Here is a 20,390-nt window from a genome sequence, read left to right on the forward strand (position 1 = left end):
TGTGAAAGAAACGGCCCTAAATTTATCCGTCTGTCACAGGCCACCACTACGTATAGTTATTTAATTCTTTTGCCGGGGGCGGGGGGAGGGGGGGTGTAAAAACGTGAGCGAGTGTTTATGTACTATAAGCCAGAGCAAATCAACTGCTCGCTCGCGAGTCACGTGACGATCACGCACCGGCTGGCAGCCTATTGAGTGCGTGCGTGCCAAGTGATGCTGCGCCGTCGCGCATGCGCGGTGCTGTGTGATGGGAAGCGAAGCAGGGTTCTGTGTTGCTGTCTGCAGGGCTGGAGGTGCAACTGTCTGGGGTGTGAGCTCTGAGGGGGTCCGCTCACCGGCAGCAGCCATGGACCTGGAGGCGCTCAAGCAGCAGCTGATGATCAATCAGTTCGTTCTCACGGCCGGGTGCGCCGCTGACCAGGCGGAGCAGCTCCTGAGGGGGGCACACTGGGAGTTTGAGGTGCGTTCTATGCTCATATCGCTAGTCGGTGCTCTAATTGCAGAACGTTGTTGCTGAAACGTTTGTTATTGCATACATGTAGCGTCTGCATCGTGCATTAAGTCCACGACTGCCCCCTGACTGTCTTCCTGTTCGACATGGGCTTACACGCCTATTGCTCACTTCTTTCTACAGGACCTCTTTTTGCCAGTTCCACTGGAATTGTGTGGCACTGGAGGACCAAATTATATGGCAGCTTTGACAAACTGTATGGCCAGAAAACCTAAAATATGGTGCATGATGTGGTACTATTTTCTAGTTTTAGCCCACATTAATGCTGTCTGTTTAAACATTTCGCTTAAAGGGTAGCATTGAACGCCTGAGTTCAGCAATGGAGGGGTGGCTTTTTTTTTTTTGCCAAGCACCTACAAAAGCTTGACATACGTCTATCCCACTTTTTTTTTGCAGTTACTTTTGTTCCCTTTTGGTTAGAAATTACATCTGCTTTGCTGAGTACTACAAATGACAAGGCAGGTGAAATGTAGCAAGTGTGGTTAATCAATCCACAATGATCTAACAGGAAAGTACCAAGTTATGTGGCAGAGTTGACAAATATATATAGCAAGAAAAGGCAAATTATGTGGGATGTTTTGTGGCAGTATTACTACATTTTTTGTCATTTTAATCTATATTAACACTGTTATAGCAAAGTTTTCACCCATTAGTAACTCTTTAACACTTAAATACAGCATTAAACTACTGAAAATGGACCAGTTACCCTTCTGGAAGGGTCTTCCACTGCGCAGCAGCACATGTTGCTGCATTATTAGTACATTTTGATCTGTTTGCCCAAGACTTTTTTTTTGTTAAAATTGGCAGGTGCAGCAAATCCATAATTATCCAAAATAGCTCTGCACAATCCCAGTGGCCCTGGTTGTACTCATTCTGCTGCACACGCAGTGCTTGATATACTGTCCCAGCACATACATATTGTGCATCATGCATTACATAACTGTTTGTTATGTTGATATTGCTGCACAAAGTGTGCAATAAAGACATGATGCCCTACCCCAGTCAAAACAAGTGAGAGTCTGGGGAAATTATCTTTTTGAAGCAACTAAAAATAAAATCTTTGGAGATAGTCCAAAAGGCTGTTAAAACAATTGTTGCAGTTTTCGGCAAATGTAACGGACTACATCAGTCCACACTTACTGTTAATATTTTTCAACGTTCCTGTACAACTAGCAAGCAATTTGAAATATGTAGGTGTTTCTGCCCTGTAACATACATGTCCTAGATTCAACTTCATGGTCTTTAATTTATAGATCTGCCCCTGGCACACACGTTTTTCCACTCTGGACCTGGAGCTTTTGACCTTTGGAACCCTCCTATTCCTTGTCTCACGCAACTTTTGTGCGTTCTTGTGCTCAGAAGCACACAAGTGCTTTAAACCTTTAGCCTTACTGGATATTAGGAAACGTGGGTTGGGTGGCTTCCTAGCATAGATTCACCATGCAGGTACCTCTATTCAGTGAAGCCTGCTGTTCACCTCTGGTATTATTTTAAATTTGCACATAATCAAGTGTCTGCAGTGTTCATAGCCTATGTTGATGGCTGGAGTTATGTTACCAGATATTTTGCCTTCTTTGCTAAAGCTTTTGACAGTGTCTCAGCCTGGAAATGCAGAGAAGTATGTGTCAAATGCAAACACACAATTGGCAAGCCAATAGGTCTGGCATTAACTTTCAGTCTTTGGGTTTTATCAATACCTGTTTTTTCAAAGTTTTCTTAAAACATTATTGTTGGGGGCAGCTAGGCCCCCACCAATATAAATCTAAAAAAAAATATCATCATGAGCTAAAAGTCAAAATGTGTTTTTTTGGGTTCCAATAACACACACATTACTGTAGTAGTCCCTGTATGGAATTACTTTGTGTGAGGATGTGCTCCTGTGAAAGAGCAGAATGCTACCACTCACAGTAAAGTTAGTCAGTGGCTGAAATGTGATGTGCAAACCCATTGCATAATGGATGAAGAGGGCTTGCTGAAAGCCCACTTAAGAAAGTAAATTATATATTTAATTTTACCAATATCCTCCCTGAGTTCCACGCTGTTTAACATCTACATTGAGCCATTGGCTCAGGTTGTGAAAGAGCTGGGTTTCGCGTTGGTGTCTTATGCTGACAACACCCAGCTTGTATTTTGTTATTCCGGCATTCCTATCTGGTCAACTGCCAGAAAGATATGATGGCTGTTGCAGAATGGATGGTATCCATTTGCTTGCAGTTGAATACTAGGAAGTCGCAAATTCTTGTAGGCAAGGATGTCCATGCCCGGGAAGACCACTGGCGGCCCTCTTCCCTTGGGACTATTCCCTGTTCAAAGTCGGTGGTTAAGAATGAAGGCGCTTGGGTAGATAATGATCTAACCTTTGAAGCACAGGCGAAAGCGGTGGCAGGCACCTTTGTCGTCTGCTATGTGGGCTCAAACCCATTCTGGGTTTCTTTAATCCCCACATTCATCAAGTCATCATCCAGGCTGCTATCCTTTGCCGGCTGGGCTATTGTAACATCCGTTTTTTTGGGAGTAAACAAACCTGTGAGTAGAAGGCTACAGCTGGCTCCGATTGCAGCTGCAAAGTTGCTGTTTTCCCTTCCTAAATACTGTTCAGCTGCGGATGCCGTCCGCAAATTACACTGCATCCAGGTGGATAAGTGAATGCAGTTGAAGGCTCTGTCCATGCCCCAAAATATTTGCTTTTCTCAGGAGGCCCCCATCTTATTCAATTTGCCGATTCCAAACCTCCCTCCATGGTCCTTGCTCTCTGCTGATCATAATTGAGCTTGTGCGCCACATGTTAAAAGAGCAATGGCGGGAGGTCTGTCCATTTGCGTTAAAGCCCCTGCCCTCTCTAATGCCTTTTCCTTTAAGGCGTATGCAGAACCACTTGTCATTTAGGAAATTGCTGAAGACCTGGTTGTTTACATCTACATTTTCTGCTACCTCCTCCATTTTCTCCAGGTCTCTCTTTCACAGCTGTGACTTTTTGATGAAATTAGCATTGTGACGCCCAGTCGCGAAGGCAGCAATGCACTTTACAAATCGTATAACATAACTTACTTGTCAGGATAATTCCCAGCTCATAATGAGGACAGGGGCATTTTTTTATTTTTTTAAAAAGTTTTATTGAAACAATGAAATAAACAAAATAACAAGACTCACAAGGCAGAAATACAGTAAAGCATGATCATGAGTCCATGTAGGCAGAGCTCTAGTGCAGAGTACAGACAGTACAGCCGATAGTTGTGGGGAGGGGGGGGGGTAGGCAAGGAAACGAGCAGTAATACTATCTAGAACAAAAATCGGAATGTCAGTTAGGGGGACAAGGAGACATCGGGATACACATCTTGTGGGGGAGTACATATATTTCCACGATATGCATTCCATTGGGACCAGATCCTACTCCATTTCTTGGGCCTGCCCCGGGATAGGTACACAGTCTTCTCCCGAAACATGCACCAATCCATGTTCTCCTTCCATTTGGATACAGTGGGTGGCCCGTGGGAGCCCCAGAGCTGAGCGATATCCCTTTTCGCGACCATATTACCAAGGGTCGCCCAGTTGATCTGCGCCGTGTTGTAGTCATTAGGTTCCCAGACATTCAGCAGACAACGCCTGGCCTCGGGCAGCAGCGACACACCAGTAACTCTCCATCACCACATGTATTCGGGACCAAAACTCAACCACCTCCGGACATTCCCATAGAATGTGGAGGAAGGTGCCAGACATACCGCAGCCACGCTTGCACAACCCATCTAAAGAATAACCCATACGAACCAGACTCGGACCAGTAACATACACACGATGGAGGATCTTAAGCTGGACGAACCTAAGGCGAGCAGGAATAGCAACCTCCTTAGGCGAGGAGAAAGCAGATTGCCAGTCCTCGTCATCCAGTTCTAGTCCGTCAGCGCTCCACAAAGCCCTAAGACACACCAGCAAATCAGCCCTATTATTAATCAGCTTCTTATAGATCAGTGAAATCGTGCTGTCGGGCACATGGCCATCTAGGATGCGGTCCTCGAGGGGGGGGGATTCAGGAATATCATCACCCACAGCAAAGACTGACAGTAGAGCATGACGGACCTGAGCATACCTGACGAATTCCGTATCACCAAGCTCGTACTCCGCCTTCAACACATCGAAGGACTTGACGGTACCCTTCGTCCATAGATCACCTACCCTGCTTATTTCAATCATATCCCATTTATCAAAGCCTTTCGTTCTCCACAGATGTCCCAAACATTCAGAATCATACAAAGGGGTCGCACGGGTAAATCTACCACACCACCCCAATGCCGCATTCGCATCCTGCCACACCCTTACAGCCATTTTAGTGGGACAGGTCAGTGCTCCACAAAGTCCCCTGGAATAGAGCGCCCTACTAAAGGTCCCTCCTGGCAGAAGAAATTTAGCCATGGAAAAAGCCGGGGCAGGGCCGGAAGCATAAGTCGCGTGGTTGATAGCACTCAGTTGAGAAGCCCAGTAATAGCGCCTGATGTCTGGGAGGGCGATACCACCGTCATACCACGGAAGAGCAATGCGGGCACGCCCATCCCAGACCAATCGTCTCTGCAGGCTCTCCACTTCACGAAAATAACCCGAGGCGACGGGGTCAAACGAATTCTGAAGTGCATATAAAAATCGAGGCAGCGACATCATTTTAAAAAGCGCCGCTCTACCAAGTGGTGATAACGGCAACCTGCGCCAGCGTGCAACATCAAGCTTGAGCCGCTGAAGGGGGGTAACAAATTTTGCTCGTAGCGCACTGTGGGGTCCAAGGAAACATAAATCCCTAAGTACTTAAAACCGGTCTCAGTTACTTGAATTGGAAATCTACGAGGCAATGGAGGGAGATCTCCCGCCAAAACGTAGACACAGGATTTAGCCCAATTAATAATGAGACCCGAGTTCTTCCCGAAGGAGGTCAGAACATCAAAAAGTACATTCAGGGACTTCCGAGGGGAGGTAAGGTAGAGAAGGATGTCACCCGCTTATAATGAGATTCGATCCTCAAAATCGGGAGTCCACCGAATGCCCCGCATTGAAGGCTCACAACAGAGCCACTCCGCCAAAGGTTCTAGAGCGATGGCAAAAAGCAGCGGAGACAGCGGGCAGCCCTGCCTGGTACCACGCCCAAGTGTAAAAACACGAGACACTTTCCCATTAACTACCACCTTAGCCAAAGGCCTCTCGTAAAGAAGTTTCACCCAGGCTATGAAAACCGGCCCAAACCCAAACTTCGAGAGGGCTGCCCAAAGGTAGGGCCACTCAATGGTATCGAAGGCCATGGTAGCGTCAAGGGAAGCCAAAATGGCCGGCTTGGTAAGCGTCCCAGCTCTCGCGAGAACTCCATGGAGTCTGTGAAGATTAAGAGCGGTGTTGCGATGTGGAATGAAACCGGATTGAAATGGATGGATCAAGTCTCCGATCACCTTAATCAAGCGATTAGCCAACAATTTAGCTAGGATTTTAGGTTCGGCATTAAGTAAAGAAATAGGTCTGTACGAAGGACAACAATCCCGCGGCTTACCCTCCTTATGGATAACTACAATGGTAGCAAGTCGTTGATCAGCGGGAAGGGAACCAGACTCCAAAGCCTCAAGGAACATCTCCCTTAAGTGGGGCGCCATTTTGTCGGGTCGCAGCTTATACAGTTCAATGGGCAAACCATTGGGGCCCATTGCCTTGCCAGAACGGAGGGAACGTATAGCCACAGCAACTTCATCCACCGTGAGCGGAGCCTCCATGAGGTCCCTGTCGACGTCAGAAAGGCAGGGCAATGCAATATCCCGCAACAGCGAGCGAGAGTCTTCCTCATCTCTACCACAGACCGAGGCGTACACAATCTTAAAGTGATCCACAAAACACTGAACAATCCCAACTGGGTCCGTGACACAATCACCGGAACAACACGATTCGCTCTCTCTTTCTTGTCCAACCACGCAAGCAATTTACCAGCCTTGTCTCCCACATCATACAACCTACCCTGTTGCTCTCTATACATCATTTACGCAGCATCAGTCTCAAGAGCTCTATAATCGGCTTGTTTCAAACCAAGGGAGTGCAGCTTTGCGCGAGAGACACCTGATTCAAGATCGTCCTCAAGTGCAGTTATTTCGGTTTCCAATCGTACAAGTTCCACATTATTAGCCCTCTTGGCGGCGGCAATCAGCGACAGGGATTGCCCACGGACAACCTTCTTAAAGGCTTCCCACAGTGAAACAGCAGAGGAAACAGACCCCACATTTTCATCGAAATAATGGTCAATAGCTTTAACAAGTGCAGAGCGGGTTTTGGGATTGCGGAAGTATCAGGGGTTAATAGGGGCAACTCTACCCTCACTGCCCGCCCCGACCTCAAAACTAAGCCACAGAGGGGAATGATCAGAAATACCCCTAGGAAAGTGACGAATCTCTCTAATGGAGGAGGATTGGACCGATGGTATTAAGAAGTAATCCAATCTGGAGAGACTGCCATGGGCCCCGGAATGGAAAGTGTACTGTAATTGCGTGGGGTGCATTAACCTCCAACCGTCTACCAGCCCGAAGGTTTCGAGCAAGTCACTCAGCCACATTTGAGACATAGGCAAATCCCTAGGGGGATAACGATCAGAAGTGCCGGAGACGACAGAATTAAAATCCCCACCTAGAATCAGGAGGCCATCAGGGACCCCCAATATAACCATGCCGAGATCAGCGTAAGTCGAGGCCTGTAGACCCGGAGGGATATACACAGAAAGTATGGACAGTGTCTTCCCCTCCCATCTACCAGTGAGCGCCGCGTAGCGCCCCCTGTCGTCAAGCGTCACTTCATCAATTTCAAAGGGGAGAGAAGACCGGATAAGAATGCCCGCCCCCCAGGAACCAGAAGTAAACCCAGAGTGAGCCACCAGCCGGTATCCACGTCTATTCATGGCCTGACATGTGTTACCTTTTAGATGCGTCTCCTGCAAAAGGACAATATCGGGAGAATGACGTCTAAGGTACCGTAACACGACCCCTCGCTTTATCCTGTCTCCCAACCCATTGACATTCCAGGACAGCAGTCTCAACTCGCCACCCCCATCCCCAAGAAATTGGCAGAGCAACACCCACACAAGACCCATTGACCAGAGCAAATGAAAAAACCAATACGATGCCTCGTGAATGAAGAAAAACACACACCCTCCCCCGCCACCCCTCAACTTGAACCCGTTACAACACCCCTCCACCCTGCACCCCTGCGTACGACTCATAAGCCACCCCAACTTGCAGTGTGCCTGTCGCCCCATCATTAAACTAATCTACACAAAGAACCCAGGAGGAGGAAGAGTCCCCATTCACCCCCCACCACCCTCGGGCCACTCGAGACTAAAACAAGAGAACCAATGTCCAGACTCAGCTGAAATAGTAGAAAAGTTCAGACGCCAGGATCTGAGGTGTCACTTTCACTCTGGCGCGCCACCGTCGGCGCCACCGGGGTGCCCAGGTCGATCGTCTCTCTTGGGCAAAGAGTCAAGCCAGTCACTAACGTTGTCCGGACGATCAAAGAAAAATGTACGTTCCCCATATTCGATCCGAAGTCTGGTCGGGAACAACATGGCGTACTTAAGGCCCAAGTCCCGCAGCCGTCTCTTCACTCCCTGAAATCCCAGCCTCTGAACGAGCGGTGTGAAGTCGGGATAAAAGGTCACGGAGGCATTTTCGAATTTCACAGGGCCCTTGTCCCGCGAGGCCTGAAGAATAGCGTCTCTATCCCTAAAGTGGAATAGTCTGGCAATGATGGGCCTCGGGGGGCACCCGGCTTCGCCTTCCCGCCTGGGACTCGGTGGGCCCGTTCAATAGCAAAGAATTTGCTAAGTCCGGTGGGAGCGAGATAATTCGTGACCAGATCTTCCACCAGAAGGTCGGTTGCAGGCATCTCGGGACTTTCAGGGACACCAATAAGGCGTACATTATTACGACTGGCCCTATTTTCATAATCCTCAAGGCGACGAGCCATCATGTCATGAGAGGAACGCAGGTTACCGATCTCAGTCTGAGCATCTGTGACATCCGTAATAAGACTGGAAGTCTTCAAATCCAACGACTTGACCCTCTCGTTAGTCTTCGCCAAGTCCGCTCTAATCAGCGTGATGTCGACGGCCACCGTGTCGATCTTAGAGGCAAGGGCCTCGTACTGCTGTCCCATGGAGGCCTTCATGCTGGTAATGGCACCCATGACGTCATACAACGATATTTCCGAGGTCGCTGCAGGATCAGCCTTAGGATCGTCTGAAGTGCGACCAGCACCGCCGGGGGACCCCTTTAACTGAGAATAATGATCCATAATGTTCATCTGGGTCTGTCCCCCGCGGAGAGGTGTCTTGATCCTGCGCCTCTCAGTATCAGGTCTGGTGGCCATAATTGGAGAAGGGACCCCGCGCGACCTGGTAAAAAAAAAAAAAATGGCCGGGTTTAGAGTGGCCAAGCAGACACCGAAACTGGATAAAATGAGCAGAGACGCCAAGAAAGCTGGAGACAGGGCACTCAGCAGGGACAGCACAAAGCAGTGTAGAAAGACCAGGCTGGCCGAGGATCAATCAGAGCAACACTGCCATCAATCCGAGCCGGGAGTAGAAAACGAAACTGAAAGTCAGACTTGGTTCGATCTTCAACATCAGGATGTAGTCAGGATTGTTGCGAAGGGCGGCGCGGGTCCGGGGAGCTCTGTGCTCACGCGACCATCTTGGATGCCCGCGAAGCTCCTCCTCAGGGGCATTTATTTTGATAAGTGCGTAGTGAAAGTGGCAATCCTTGTGCAAATCACAGAGTTGCCGCACAGGCTCACTCCTGCGGCCACCAATGCAGGTAGAATTTCTCCTCCCCCCTCATGTAAGGATGACCTGCCTGCGATTTTACATTGAAGTAAATGGCACTTAGAAAGAGAATGGCAGCCCCCTCTATGTAATCGCTTATCTGATAACATTCAGCACCCTCTATAATTTTTCTTATTGGACAGAGTTTTTCATGGCTGGATGAATATGTGGAAAGGCACAGCTGGACGGTATCTCCCGTTCAGTTCTCGGTGCTTCATTTCACATCAGCCAGGAGCCAAACAAAAAAAAACACAAATATGAATATGCTTCTATGATCTCTTCCATCTGGTTTCCACTAAAAAGACTACTAAATGTTTATATAACAACAAGAGAGCAGAAATTGCAGACAACCTGCTTTATTCTATCTTCAGGATATGATAAATTCAGACTGCATAACATCTATGTGTAGTATTAATAGGTGTACGAATAATGATCATGATTATCATACACAACAATTTCAACTTTTTTACTGAGTATGATGATTGTTGCTACCTTACTGTAGGGTGCTACTTTTATTGCCCTCAGAAGAATAAACGTGTGTATGGAATATATGCATACACTGCCGACATTAGTCATCTGTAATGGAACCTGTGACCTACAGACTGAGACTAAATAGCATGCCACCAGGACCACATTCATGATCTCCTGGGAAGTCTTTAATGGTTCAGACCCGTCAACTGCGGTTTGCAGGCCATGCACTATATCAGATATTAAGCACCTGAGGTATTTTACCAGTATTGAAATGTGAGACCTGCTGAATAACTCTTGAATATCACCTGAATTGCGTAACTCATGGAGAATTCAAAAGACAGTAGTATGGTTCAGACCCGTCAACTGCTGTTTCCAGGCCGTGCACTATATCAGATATTCAGCACCTGAGGTATTTTACCCGTATTGAAATGTGAGACCTGCTGAATAACTCTTGAATATCACCTGAATTGCGTAACTCGTGGAGATTTCAAAAGACAGTAGTAGCAAGCGCCACAAAAAGAAAACTTCAGATGTTTTTAATGCACATATACTGCAGGGCTTCTCCATATTTCGGTTGGACTTTCTAAAGGAAATGGTTCTGTTAATTTGCCAAGAACCTGCATGCCATCCTTGATTTCGAAGGTCCCCATAGGGGGTGGGGGGGAACACAAGCTGACCAAGTTGGCTCTGGAGTAGAGGTGCAGCAATAAGACCCTCTCAAATTGAGAACAGGGTAACAGACCTGATGTTGGAGGTAGACAGATGAAGTGGTACATGGCAGAGACAGAGAATTTACACGTATGTGACTGGGGGGGAGGGAGGGTTAGTTTGTAGAGTTTTATTGTTATGGTTTGCTTATTGAGAATCTTCTATCCAAACCAAAAGCACTGCAACGAGTATTAGTACGGATTTCCGCTGTTATTATACTCTATTTCTAGACAGGAAGGTATTGTTTCTTTCACAATTATTTTTCAAGCGCAATTATTTGCTATATGTGGGAACTGCTGAGTCTATATTGTATTGTCATTCTGCAAGATTGCACTGTATTGGGATTCTGTTATATCTGTACTGTTTTAAATGATTTAGGATGATTTAAACTCTCAATAAAAAGAACCTGCATGACATTTGATGAATTTCCATGAAATGCGTGTCGCTTGATGCACTTTGTATACTTTCCTTACATTATTTCTATGGAGCTTATCAAGTGTAAACATAGTTGTTTTACTTGATTTGAAAGTAGAGTTCCCATTTTAGGACCCAGTGGAAGATTTAATCTCCTCTAGAGCAAATACTACTGAAGAGAATTTTCACCACACACACCTGTCATTTAGGTAGAATCTTACTTGGACCTTTTTGCTATGGAATACCTAATGTCATGAGTTCTTGAAAAATAAGTACAATAGAGAGTAGACTTTGTGTCAGCCCGCTCTAGACATTGGTTTTCATGTGTTTTTAGGTCGAGCCTGGGCAGCGCATGTGCTGCTCTGCGAAGCATGCTGTATTCAGGTAGGGACATGAAGCTCCACCCACTCTCTGCTAATATTTTTCATTGGCTTCTGTCATTTTCCACTGTAAACTATGGCTGTTCAAGGGTCAATAGGCTTAGTAGTCCCTCCTTAGTACCCCCACGTCTCAGTATGTAACCCCCATAGCGACACCCCCGTAACTTGTGTTGTTACTTGGTAGACTTTTAGTTACAGCCTCTGAGCACTATTTTCTCAAACAACTTTGTCTGTTGCAGGCAGGACTCGCTCTCTCCTAATGCTTTAAAAAAGTTTTTATAGCACTGGCGCCAAACGCATTTGCAATGCAATAAGTGTCGCATTCGCGAGAGTTTAATCTATTGGCATTGTAGATGACAATACCTTTTTATTTATCTGTTTTAAAAACAACACATAAATAAAACGCATTGTCATTTGCAATGCCAAATGCTCAAACTCTTGTAAATGCAAGACCTATTGCATTGCAAATACTTGTTCATGGTTGACTATTACTTTGATGGTCTGTTCATCACAATCATGGCTTTTTGTGGATGGTTGCACTGTCCCATTTGTGTTCTCACTAGGTTACTGTTATTGGGGATAAAGTAGTCTTTATGTTAGACTATTGCCAATGTGTGGTCTTTTGGTATGTTTACTGCGCTATTTTAATTGTTAGTGGCTTTTTTGTTTAGGAGTTACAGTTGTGTAGATGCCTTACACTAATTAAAAAAAAAAAGTGTGCTATTGATTCATTGCTCGTCCGTGTTGATTTATATTACTTTACTGCCATGATAACGCATTGTTGGATGTACAGCTTTTGTGTTTTTTTATCACAAAGTAGACTTGCAACCACATAAACTTTAAAGATTTTATGTAAATGCTGCCTTTTTGTCAAAATGATCTACTATGCATTATTTTGCTGTTTGCTTTTTTGGTTCACCACTATAATCTTATAATGCAAACTGCCTGCTGTGACTCCTTTTCACAACACTGTTCTTTCAGGGTTCGGTTTAACTTTGCTGATGCAGTTTTATCAGGAAATGGGAGCCCTGTTTCCATGTAGTGGTTGCCAAAGACGTACCTTATTTACTTGGATTCCTTTCTAAGACATCTGGGGCAATGCACAAAGTTGCCCAACTATTACCAAACGCCTCCTCTAACAAAAAGCAAATCATTTATCTTTGTCAATACTTATGTTTTTGTTGAAGCGTTTTGAAGAAATTTTCATTACATAATTATGTTTTGGAGAAGTTAATCTTTTGAATATTGGACTCTTAGAATTTAGAACTGCTGATACAAACCCTGATTTAGAATTAAAATAAAAACTCATCCAGGTGTGCTTGCAATTCTGAAACAATTTGATAACTGATCTGTCTCTGATTGGCTGTCACTGATTCAAGAGTTTGCTCTAGCCACCATGACGTGAGAGGTAAAAGTAGAGCTTTCCAACCTTTGCCATTAAATAAAACCCTGATGCACCACATAAGGGCAATCCCTCGTAAGTCAGACGACATACCTGTAGGGTTTAAGAAGCTGTTTATATGCAAAAAAAAAATAAGCGGAGTAGGTAAAAGAACCAAAACGGTTCTAAAACCTTACAAAAGCCTTTATTATATATAAAAATCAAAAGTGGAAAGAACAAATGAAAATGGGTGTGTTTTGTGGTTAAAGCTGATGCACTGGACTCGGATGCTGCAGCAGGCTTCTGCTTTGGCTGGGTTGTCAAAAACATTTTCTGAAAAAATGTGAATGAAAGATCTGTGGTTCTGATGTATACTTCTACCACCTCACCTTATAGTAACCCTGACTCGATACAGGGAATTTTGAAGCAGTGCTCCTGCATGCCGACTGGTGGTGCTTCTCAACTCTGCTGATTCCATGCCGTCCTTGAAGTCCCATAGGAGAGCTGCTCATAAGCGTCACCCCTGCACGCTGATGTCAATTCCTTTCTTTCGACGAAGAAGCAGAGCTCCTTTCCAAACTTTGTGGGTCTAATGACGACTCAAAAACATTTCCTCAATGTGCTAGGGAGTGAAGTCTCCACCAAAAACAACTGGTATCAAGCTGTAACCCCACTTCATAAATGTTGGCCACAGACGCGCACAAAGAGTGCCTTTAGTGCCTTGGCTCCAGACACATCTCTTAAATCATGTAATAAAAGCACCTTAATGCACCCAAAGGCGATTCAAGGTCTAGAATAAAAGTCATCATGAACACAGGAAGCAGTCCCAATCTTCACATCGATATCTCTCCTGCTGGTCATATGGCGGTTCCCACGACCGCACCACTTCCTGCTCAAAATATTTGGGCAAGTCGAAGTTCAAGTCTAAGCGCAAGCATATGAAAGCAAAAAGGGACTCCACTCCATCCTGCCACTCTGACTTCAAACAGAAGGTGCATGGGTGTCAAGATGCAAATCTCATTCTCTCGAGGCCACTTGTCACAGAACTGATTCTTCAGTTGGTCCCTATATACCCCAAGTTTCTCCGGGCTGTCGTCTATCCAGCAGCAGAACGAAGCCTTTAAGAAGTCCATAATGTAATTTTTCAATGCACTTCTGGCTCCCTCTGCCAGTCTATCCAGCAGCAGAACGAAGCCTTTAAAAAGTCCATAATGTAATTTTTCAATGCACTTCTGGCTCCCTCTGCCACACCTTAAGGCTTCATAGAAGTGTAGGGACTTCCTGTCTGGTTACCATCAGTGCATCACTCTCCAGCATCATCTGTCCTCTTGAGTCCCATCACCAGACCCTTAACTAAATCCGAAACAGTCTTCCACTTCTACCCCGGGATCCACTCTGGTTCTTGCCGCCTCAGTGCCAGCGGATAATCCAGAGCAGGCACCCATGTTGGATCCTGAACTGATGATGGCTCAAACTTCACCGGTGTCACGTTGAGAAATTACAAAAGTGCAGCTAAATGTCATGCAGCCCGATTCTAACCCAGTGCTTCTACAGTGTCACTACTATTAATAGAGGCTTCATTTTCTTTTTGCGTCTAATTGTGATCCTCTGCAGTAGCAGGGTGCACCTCATGATTCTGATGACAGATGGTGAATAGTTCGTTCAGTGGGCTTGATACCTCCCAGAGACAGAGCTTGATTCCCCGCATGAGTCACTAGTAGAAGAAAGTGCCTCACTTGCAGCGGTGGTATGTTGGGCAACTAAGGTACTAGAATTACAGCTGTCCTACACTGATTCTAAAACTAATGTTTTGACAGATAATCTGAGGCCTGGGAAGGCAACATCTGAGCGTTTGCTTTCATTTGATGACACCTCCACTGATACATTGAGGACCAACCTGGTCGGAACCATGTACTTGCCCATCTGTTAGCTGGCAGATGGCTATGACATAATGGCTAACATCAAGTGATCCGAATTTGTACACAGAGCTCTACCCTGCTCCAGTGAGACTCATTGTACAAGCATACTCTAGTAAGGTAAATGCTAGTGCATTTCCCACAAATCCCCGGTTAGAGAATCCAAAGGGATTGATGCCTTTTGCAAAGGTTTTTCTTCTTCTGCTAACCTGGCACTATAAAACATAAATCAGTCTGTCTATTGGGCTGAAATACACATTCCTTTTGGGAGATTACCAGCAGGATCTTGCCGACAGTACAGGAGGTCCTCAGGGACTCTCTAACTCAGATGATCCATGACTGGCAAACACGTGGCCAAGTATGTCACCCTGTGAGCTTAGATACTGCAGACTGTATTGGCAGGGTGGTGGATACTAGTGTTGTCTTTTATAGAGATGCCTCTAAAATGTCTATCATGCTCTATGTATAAGCATCACTAATGGATATGATCTTTGATGGCTCACACCTCTTTAGAAAACAGTCAGACTACGCTTTGGAACAATTTAAAGGCAGTGGGACTGCAGTACATTCCATGGGCTATTGACTCCTGCAAAACTATTTCCACATTAGTTCTGGAAAATGATAGGGTATTCCCAGAGACTGGCCTATAAGCAGAGACAGCCTTCCTGGCCTGTGATGCAGAGGACAGTCTGCTCCGTTCGGGGACAAGGAACCGGCAGACGGCCCGCAGCGCAGTAGAGACTTCTGTCCTTTAACTCCTCCTCCACTGCTACAACGGCCAACACACCTCTTTAGTTTACTCTCAGCAGTGCATGCCCAAACGGTGGAGAGCAGGATTTAGTATGTCTTACCAGGTTTGCAATCCTTTACACCTGACAGATAGGTTTGCAAACTAATGAAAAAGCCTTTGCCCTACCTTTTCTCTCCCCCTACCCAATATCCCTCCCATACCAGAACGAACTTCAGAAGAGCATGTGCCCATCCTGCTACAGAATGTACTTCTGTTGCTCTTAAGGGGTGACATATAAAGTGTAACAGACTTGGGAAAAGGCAGGTTTTGTTATTGGCACTATTGCCGCGTCCTGAAAAAAATACAGCGTCTTCAGGTCTATCTTGGACCACTGACCCCTGAACACTTCCCTGCTTAAGGACTAATTGAAAATGCTCATGTCACAAGGCCCACAAGTCTTTATGCTAGCAACTTGATAACCCTCAAAGCTGTGGTCATCTGACTCTCCCTGAGCGGAATAGATTGAACCTTGACAGTGAATTGACTCCTTGCATCTGGCCATAGATGTGGCCTCTGCAAACAACTGGACTTTGAATTTGCACCGCAGAGGACTATGCTAGTGCACCTTGGTGCTCCAAACCTGAATAATCCTGCCATGCTTAGTGTGTGCATACCAACAACTAGGACTTTAAAGATACTGATACTTAAATGCACTTACTATGCTGTTTTACTTATTATGGGACAAATTGAGAAAACGTGATCCATTAGCTCAGAAGATAAAAAGGTATAACTTATTCAAAACCTGAAGATTTCTTGGTTTTTAACCTATGTCACAAAGCAGATATACTTAGGAGAAATACAGTCTTGGCTTTTTTGTTTAAAAAAACCACACTGGCTGGTCATTCATTTATCATGAGAGTTGCACATGATGTTTGAAATGTATGCTCTGCCCCACAATCAACTGTCAAAGGTACAGTAGTTTTGTGCTTCCAGGAAAAAATTTGTAGTTTTGTGCTTCCAGGAAAAAATGTGTAGTTGCACTGGAGTTCACAGACCTAGTGAAACTGGCATTGGCACCTAGTTATCTCTAAAAGTAAGGTTGCTGACCGCATGGTCTGGTCTTTTCAGAGCAAATTGCCAGAGTACCCAGGACACTGCTGATGGTGGCTGTGGATCTGCCAACTTTCATAGCGATGGAAACAGTGATATAAATTAGGTCATGAAGAGTGCAAGGGTGATTGCAAGAACTGGACATGGGCCGGGTGCTGCCCTGGGACCACTGGATGCATACCGTGTGAGTATTTGAATGAATTGTGCTAAGTGCAAGACGAAAATGCAGGCCAATGTCTGAAGACTGTGCCTTACACTCAGAACATATTGGGCAGGGCCAAATGGATTACTAGTTCAGCAATTTTTCTTTTACACTTGTCTAATGCCTGTCACTGCTTCACGAGCCTGGTGTTATAGGAAATTACATTGATGATGTAATTTGTGCATTATGTGTGACGTGTGTTTCATCATAAGCAATGCATTTAAGGAAGATTTGGAAGCATTGCTCACCATAAACTGTGAATATCAGTGAGGCGAGGTGTGGTGCAGCGGCCAGAGTGGCTGACTCTGGAGCACGGGCCTCACGGTTGGATCGCCGGCGGCAGCTCAGCATAGCTCCCTGGGCTATAGCTTGCAAAATATTCCCGACGGCCGCCAACACCTTGAGACCCTAGGGTTGATTAGTTTGCGCTTTACAAATATCTGATACATACATGCATACCTAATTGGTTGTCAGGGTTTGAAATGTAACCTGGGCACCCAGCTTGCCACTTTCCTGTAGCTTCCAGTTTGTGCTTGTTCCAGCCTGATCTAGTGACACTGCAGCTGCCCTGGTTTTCCCCTCTCACTGTTCTTCCCGCCAACAGAAGCCCTACCCATCCCAGGACCTACTTAATGCAGGCCACAACACAACTGCACCGCTAGCATTCTAAAGGCAAGCCTGTCTGTTGCCAGACAGTGCCCAGAGACACAATCCCTAGATCTCCCACCCCCGCCGATACACCATCGCCGAGATCTATACCGGCAACGCTGCAACAAACACTGCCACCCCACTGACCCACCTTCCACGGTAGGACCTTTCACCTGCACACCCACTGCATCTTCACATGTTGGAGTGCACACAGCAGCCCACAAAGCAGCCCTATCCAGAACACACCACCTGAACAAAAACACCATTGCATGTGCCCTTCCCAGCAAATGCTCACTATGCAACTGCTCCACAGAGATTAGGGATCTCCTCTCCACCCTCACACCCAATATCCTCTTCCTCACTGAGACCCGGCTCAATCCCACTTCTTTGTATGATCTCGCCACCGCAATACCTGAAGAATACAAGATCTCCCACTGTGACCGCATCAATGAGCCCAGCAGGGAGATCGCTATCACACACAAAGTACCTATTCAATGCACCACCTCAAATGACATCACCCCAACCATGGAACACCTCAACTTCCAACTCTAAACAGAGAGCAACACCGCCATCAGAGGCAACCTCGCCTACCATCATCCAGGACCACATCCAGCCTTCTGCTACTTCATAACCCCCTCGCCATAGTCTCCAACAACTACATTTTCCTCTTTGATCTCAACTTTCATCTCACCACAGACATCAACACTACCAACCTCCTCGATGGCATGAACAACATCGGACTCCGCAAACTCGTCCATGACCCCACGCGCACCACTGGCCACACACAAGATCCCATCTTCAGTGACTGCATTAGGTACACCCACACCACAGAACCCACCTGGACAGACCACTCCATTGTCCACTTCAGTATCACCAGCTCACGGATGTATGACGTTACAACGCATACTTTTACCACGCATACCTTTACAACGCGGTTTTTACCACGCATACCATTACAACGCATAGCGCTTAGAGGTGCTGGATAGTGGTAAGTAAAATTTTCTATTCCAACTCCAGTCCCCGTGGACACTAGGGAAGGTGTTGGATAGAAAATTAAACTTATTCCCTATCCTAGAGCGCCCCCCAGCGCAATGCGTTGTAATGGTATGCGTGGTAATGCCTGTGTTGTAATGGTAATGCGTTGTAAAAATTTCGTTGTAAACGTTACATACCCCAGCTCACGGACCGTGCCCCCAGTCTGCCCAATACCATCCACCGCAACTGGAGCAAAGTCTCAAAGAACACGTGGATCAACACCACCCACCCCATCTCCTCCAACAACCTAGACCATAACGTCAGAAACTTAAACAATTGGAACATCAACAGTGCATCAGTGTCATTCCCATCGGCAACAACATCCACATAAGATCCACCAAGCAGGCTATCTGGGTCACTGAAGACCTCAGAACGGCTAAACGACACTGTAAATAACTGGATAGGAGATGGCGCACCAGCACGGAAAGGAGACCACCTCTACCACATACAATTGAGAGATTCAAGGAAAAAGGCTTTAGCCTCACACATCGAATCAAGCTCCAATAGCAGCAAAGAACTCTTCAGCATTGTAAAAGAATTCTGCAACACCTCAGCTGCAACAAACAACAATACAGTTTCACAGGAAATCTGCGACAACCTTGCAAACTTTTTCCACGACAAGATCGGCAACATCTACAGGAACTTCAAACCGTAGCCCAAGGCCACCTACTTCTTCAAGCTACACAATGATCCAGCTACCACCACAGACCTCCGACTAATCATAGGGAGTCAGCCCACTCCAAAGACACCGCCTCCATCATGTACTAGGTCCACTACATAGCCACAACCGACCCATGCCCTCACCAACTCTTCAACCTAGGCAAAGCCAGAATCAGCCACGTACTCACCACCTTGTTCAACACCTCTATCACCATGGCCACCTTTCCCGAGGACAGGAAACGCACTGAAGTCAACACCCTACTAAAGAAACCACACACTCCTCTCAAATGGATTGGATCACCTCTCTACTCATCTGGAAAACACAAAAAGGCTGTGTCCCTCCTCGCCCCCCACCCCCCCCCCCCCACCACCACATCTGAACCCAAGAAAATCCTCTGTGGAGAACCCCAAGGATCCTCGCTCAGCCCCACCATCTTCAACACTCCTCAACCTCTGGCCAGCATCTCCAAAACCCATGGACTCCACATCATATCCTATGCCGACGACCCACAACTCATCCTCTCCCTCTTAGAAGACACCACCAAAACCAGCTTCCACAACTGCATGACAGACGTCGCCAGCTGCCTGAAGCTCAACTCAGACAAGACAGAGGTACTGTTTTCGCAAACAAATCCTGGTGGCCCTCAGAACTTGGATCTAATCCTACCCCTATTGACCACATTAGGAACCTAGGCATAATTCTGGACAAGATAACCATGATGACTCAGGTAAACTCAGTCTCCTCCTCCTGCTTCTTCATCTTCTGTATGCTTTGTAAGATATTCAAATGTATAATGCAAAGCTCAAGATGCACCATTACCCTGGCCCTCCTCCAGTCGAATGGATTACTTCAATGCTCTCTACGTAGGGATTGCAGCACTCCTCCTCCTCCTACAGACCATACTGAACGCAGCAACCAGACTCAACCTGGATCTCCCTAGACAAACCCAAATCACCCCAACTAACAGGGAACTCTATTGGCTGGACTGAAAAGATAAACCAAAGGTGGTGATGGACGGAGCGTTGACAATACAAACACTCACCCTCAGTCAACTGATCTGGGTTTAATCCATCACCGTTCTTTAGCTCACTCTGCCACCCCAGTTCAGACATGTCCATTTGCATATCAGTCTGACCCTGTGCCTCATGGGAACAGTCCAGCCCAAACTGCCAAGCCATGACTTCCCTGGACCGGAATCAAGCTTCCCAGGACCGGTTTCTGGCATTACAGCCGTCTTCAGCCGGGCTTGTTTGACTCCAGTGGTAAAGTGAGTAAGGGACTCACGTCTGAGCATACCCTGCCAACTTAGGGCGAACAAAGAAAAACCAAAGGTGGTGATGGACGGAGCGTTGACAATACAAACACTCACCCCCAGTCAACTGATCTGGGTTTAATC

General features: G+C 46.3%; 1 protein-coding gene across 1 annotated transcript in view; it reads left to right on the forward strand.

Moving 5' to 3' along the window:
- The first annotated feature begins 213 nt into the window (after nt 1–213).
- The window catches only part of LOC144784342 (UBA-like domain-containing protein 1), a 67,683-nt gene continuing 47,506 nt past the window's right edge, over nt 214–20,390 (forward strand). Inside the window, exon 1 of the mRNA XM_078663065.1 lies at nt 214–460. Coding sequence (XP_078519191.1) covers nt 248–460 — 213 coding nt within the window. The 5' untranslated portion in view covers nt 214–247. The remainder of the gene's footprint in view (nt 461–20,390) is intronic.

This window comes from Lissotriton helveticus, chromosome 10 (genome assembly GCF_964261635.1).
Source record: "Lissotriton helveticus chromosome 10, aLisHel1.1, whole genome shotgun sequence".
NCBI lineage: Eukaryota > Metazoa > Chordata > Amphibia > Caudata > Salamandridae > Lissotriton > Lissotriton helveticus.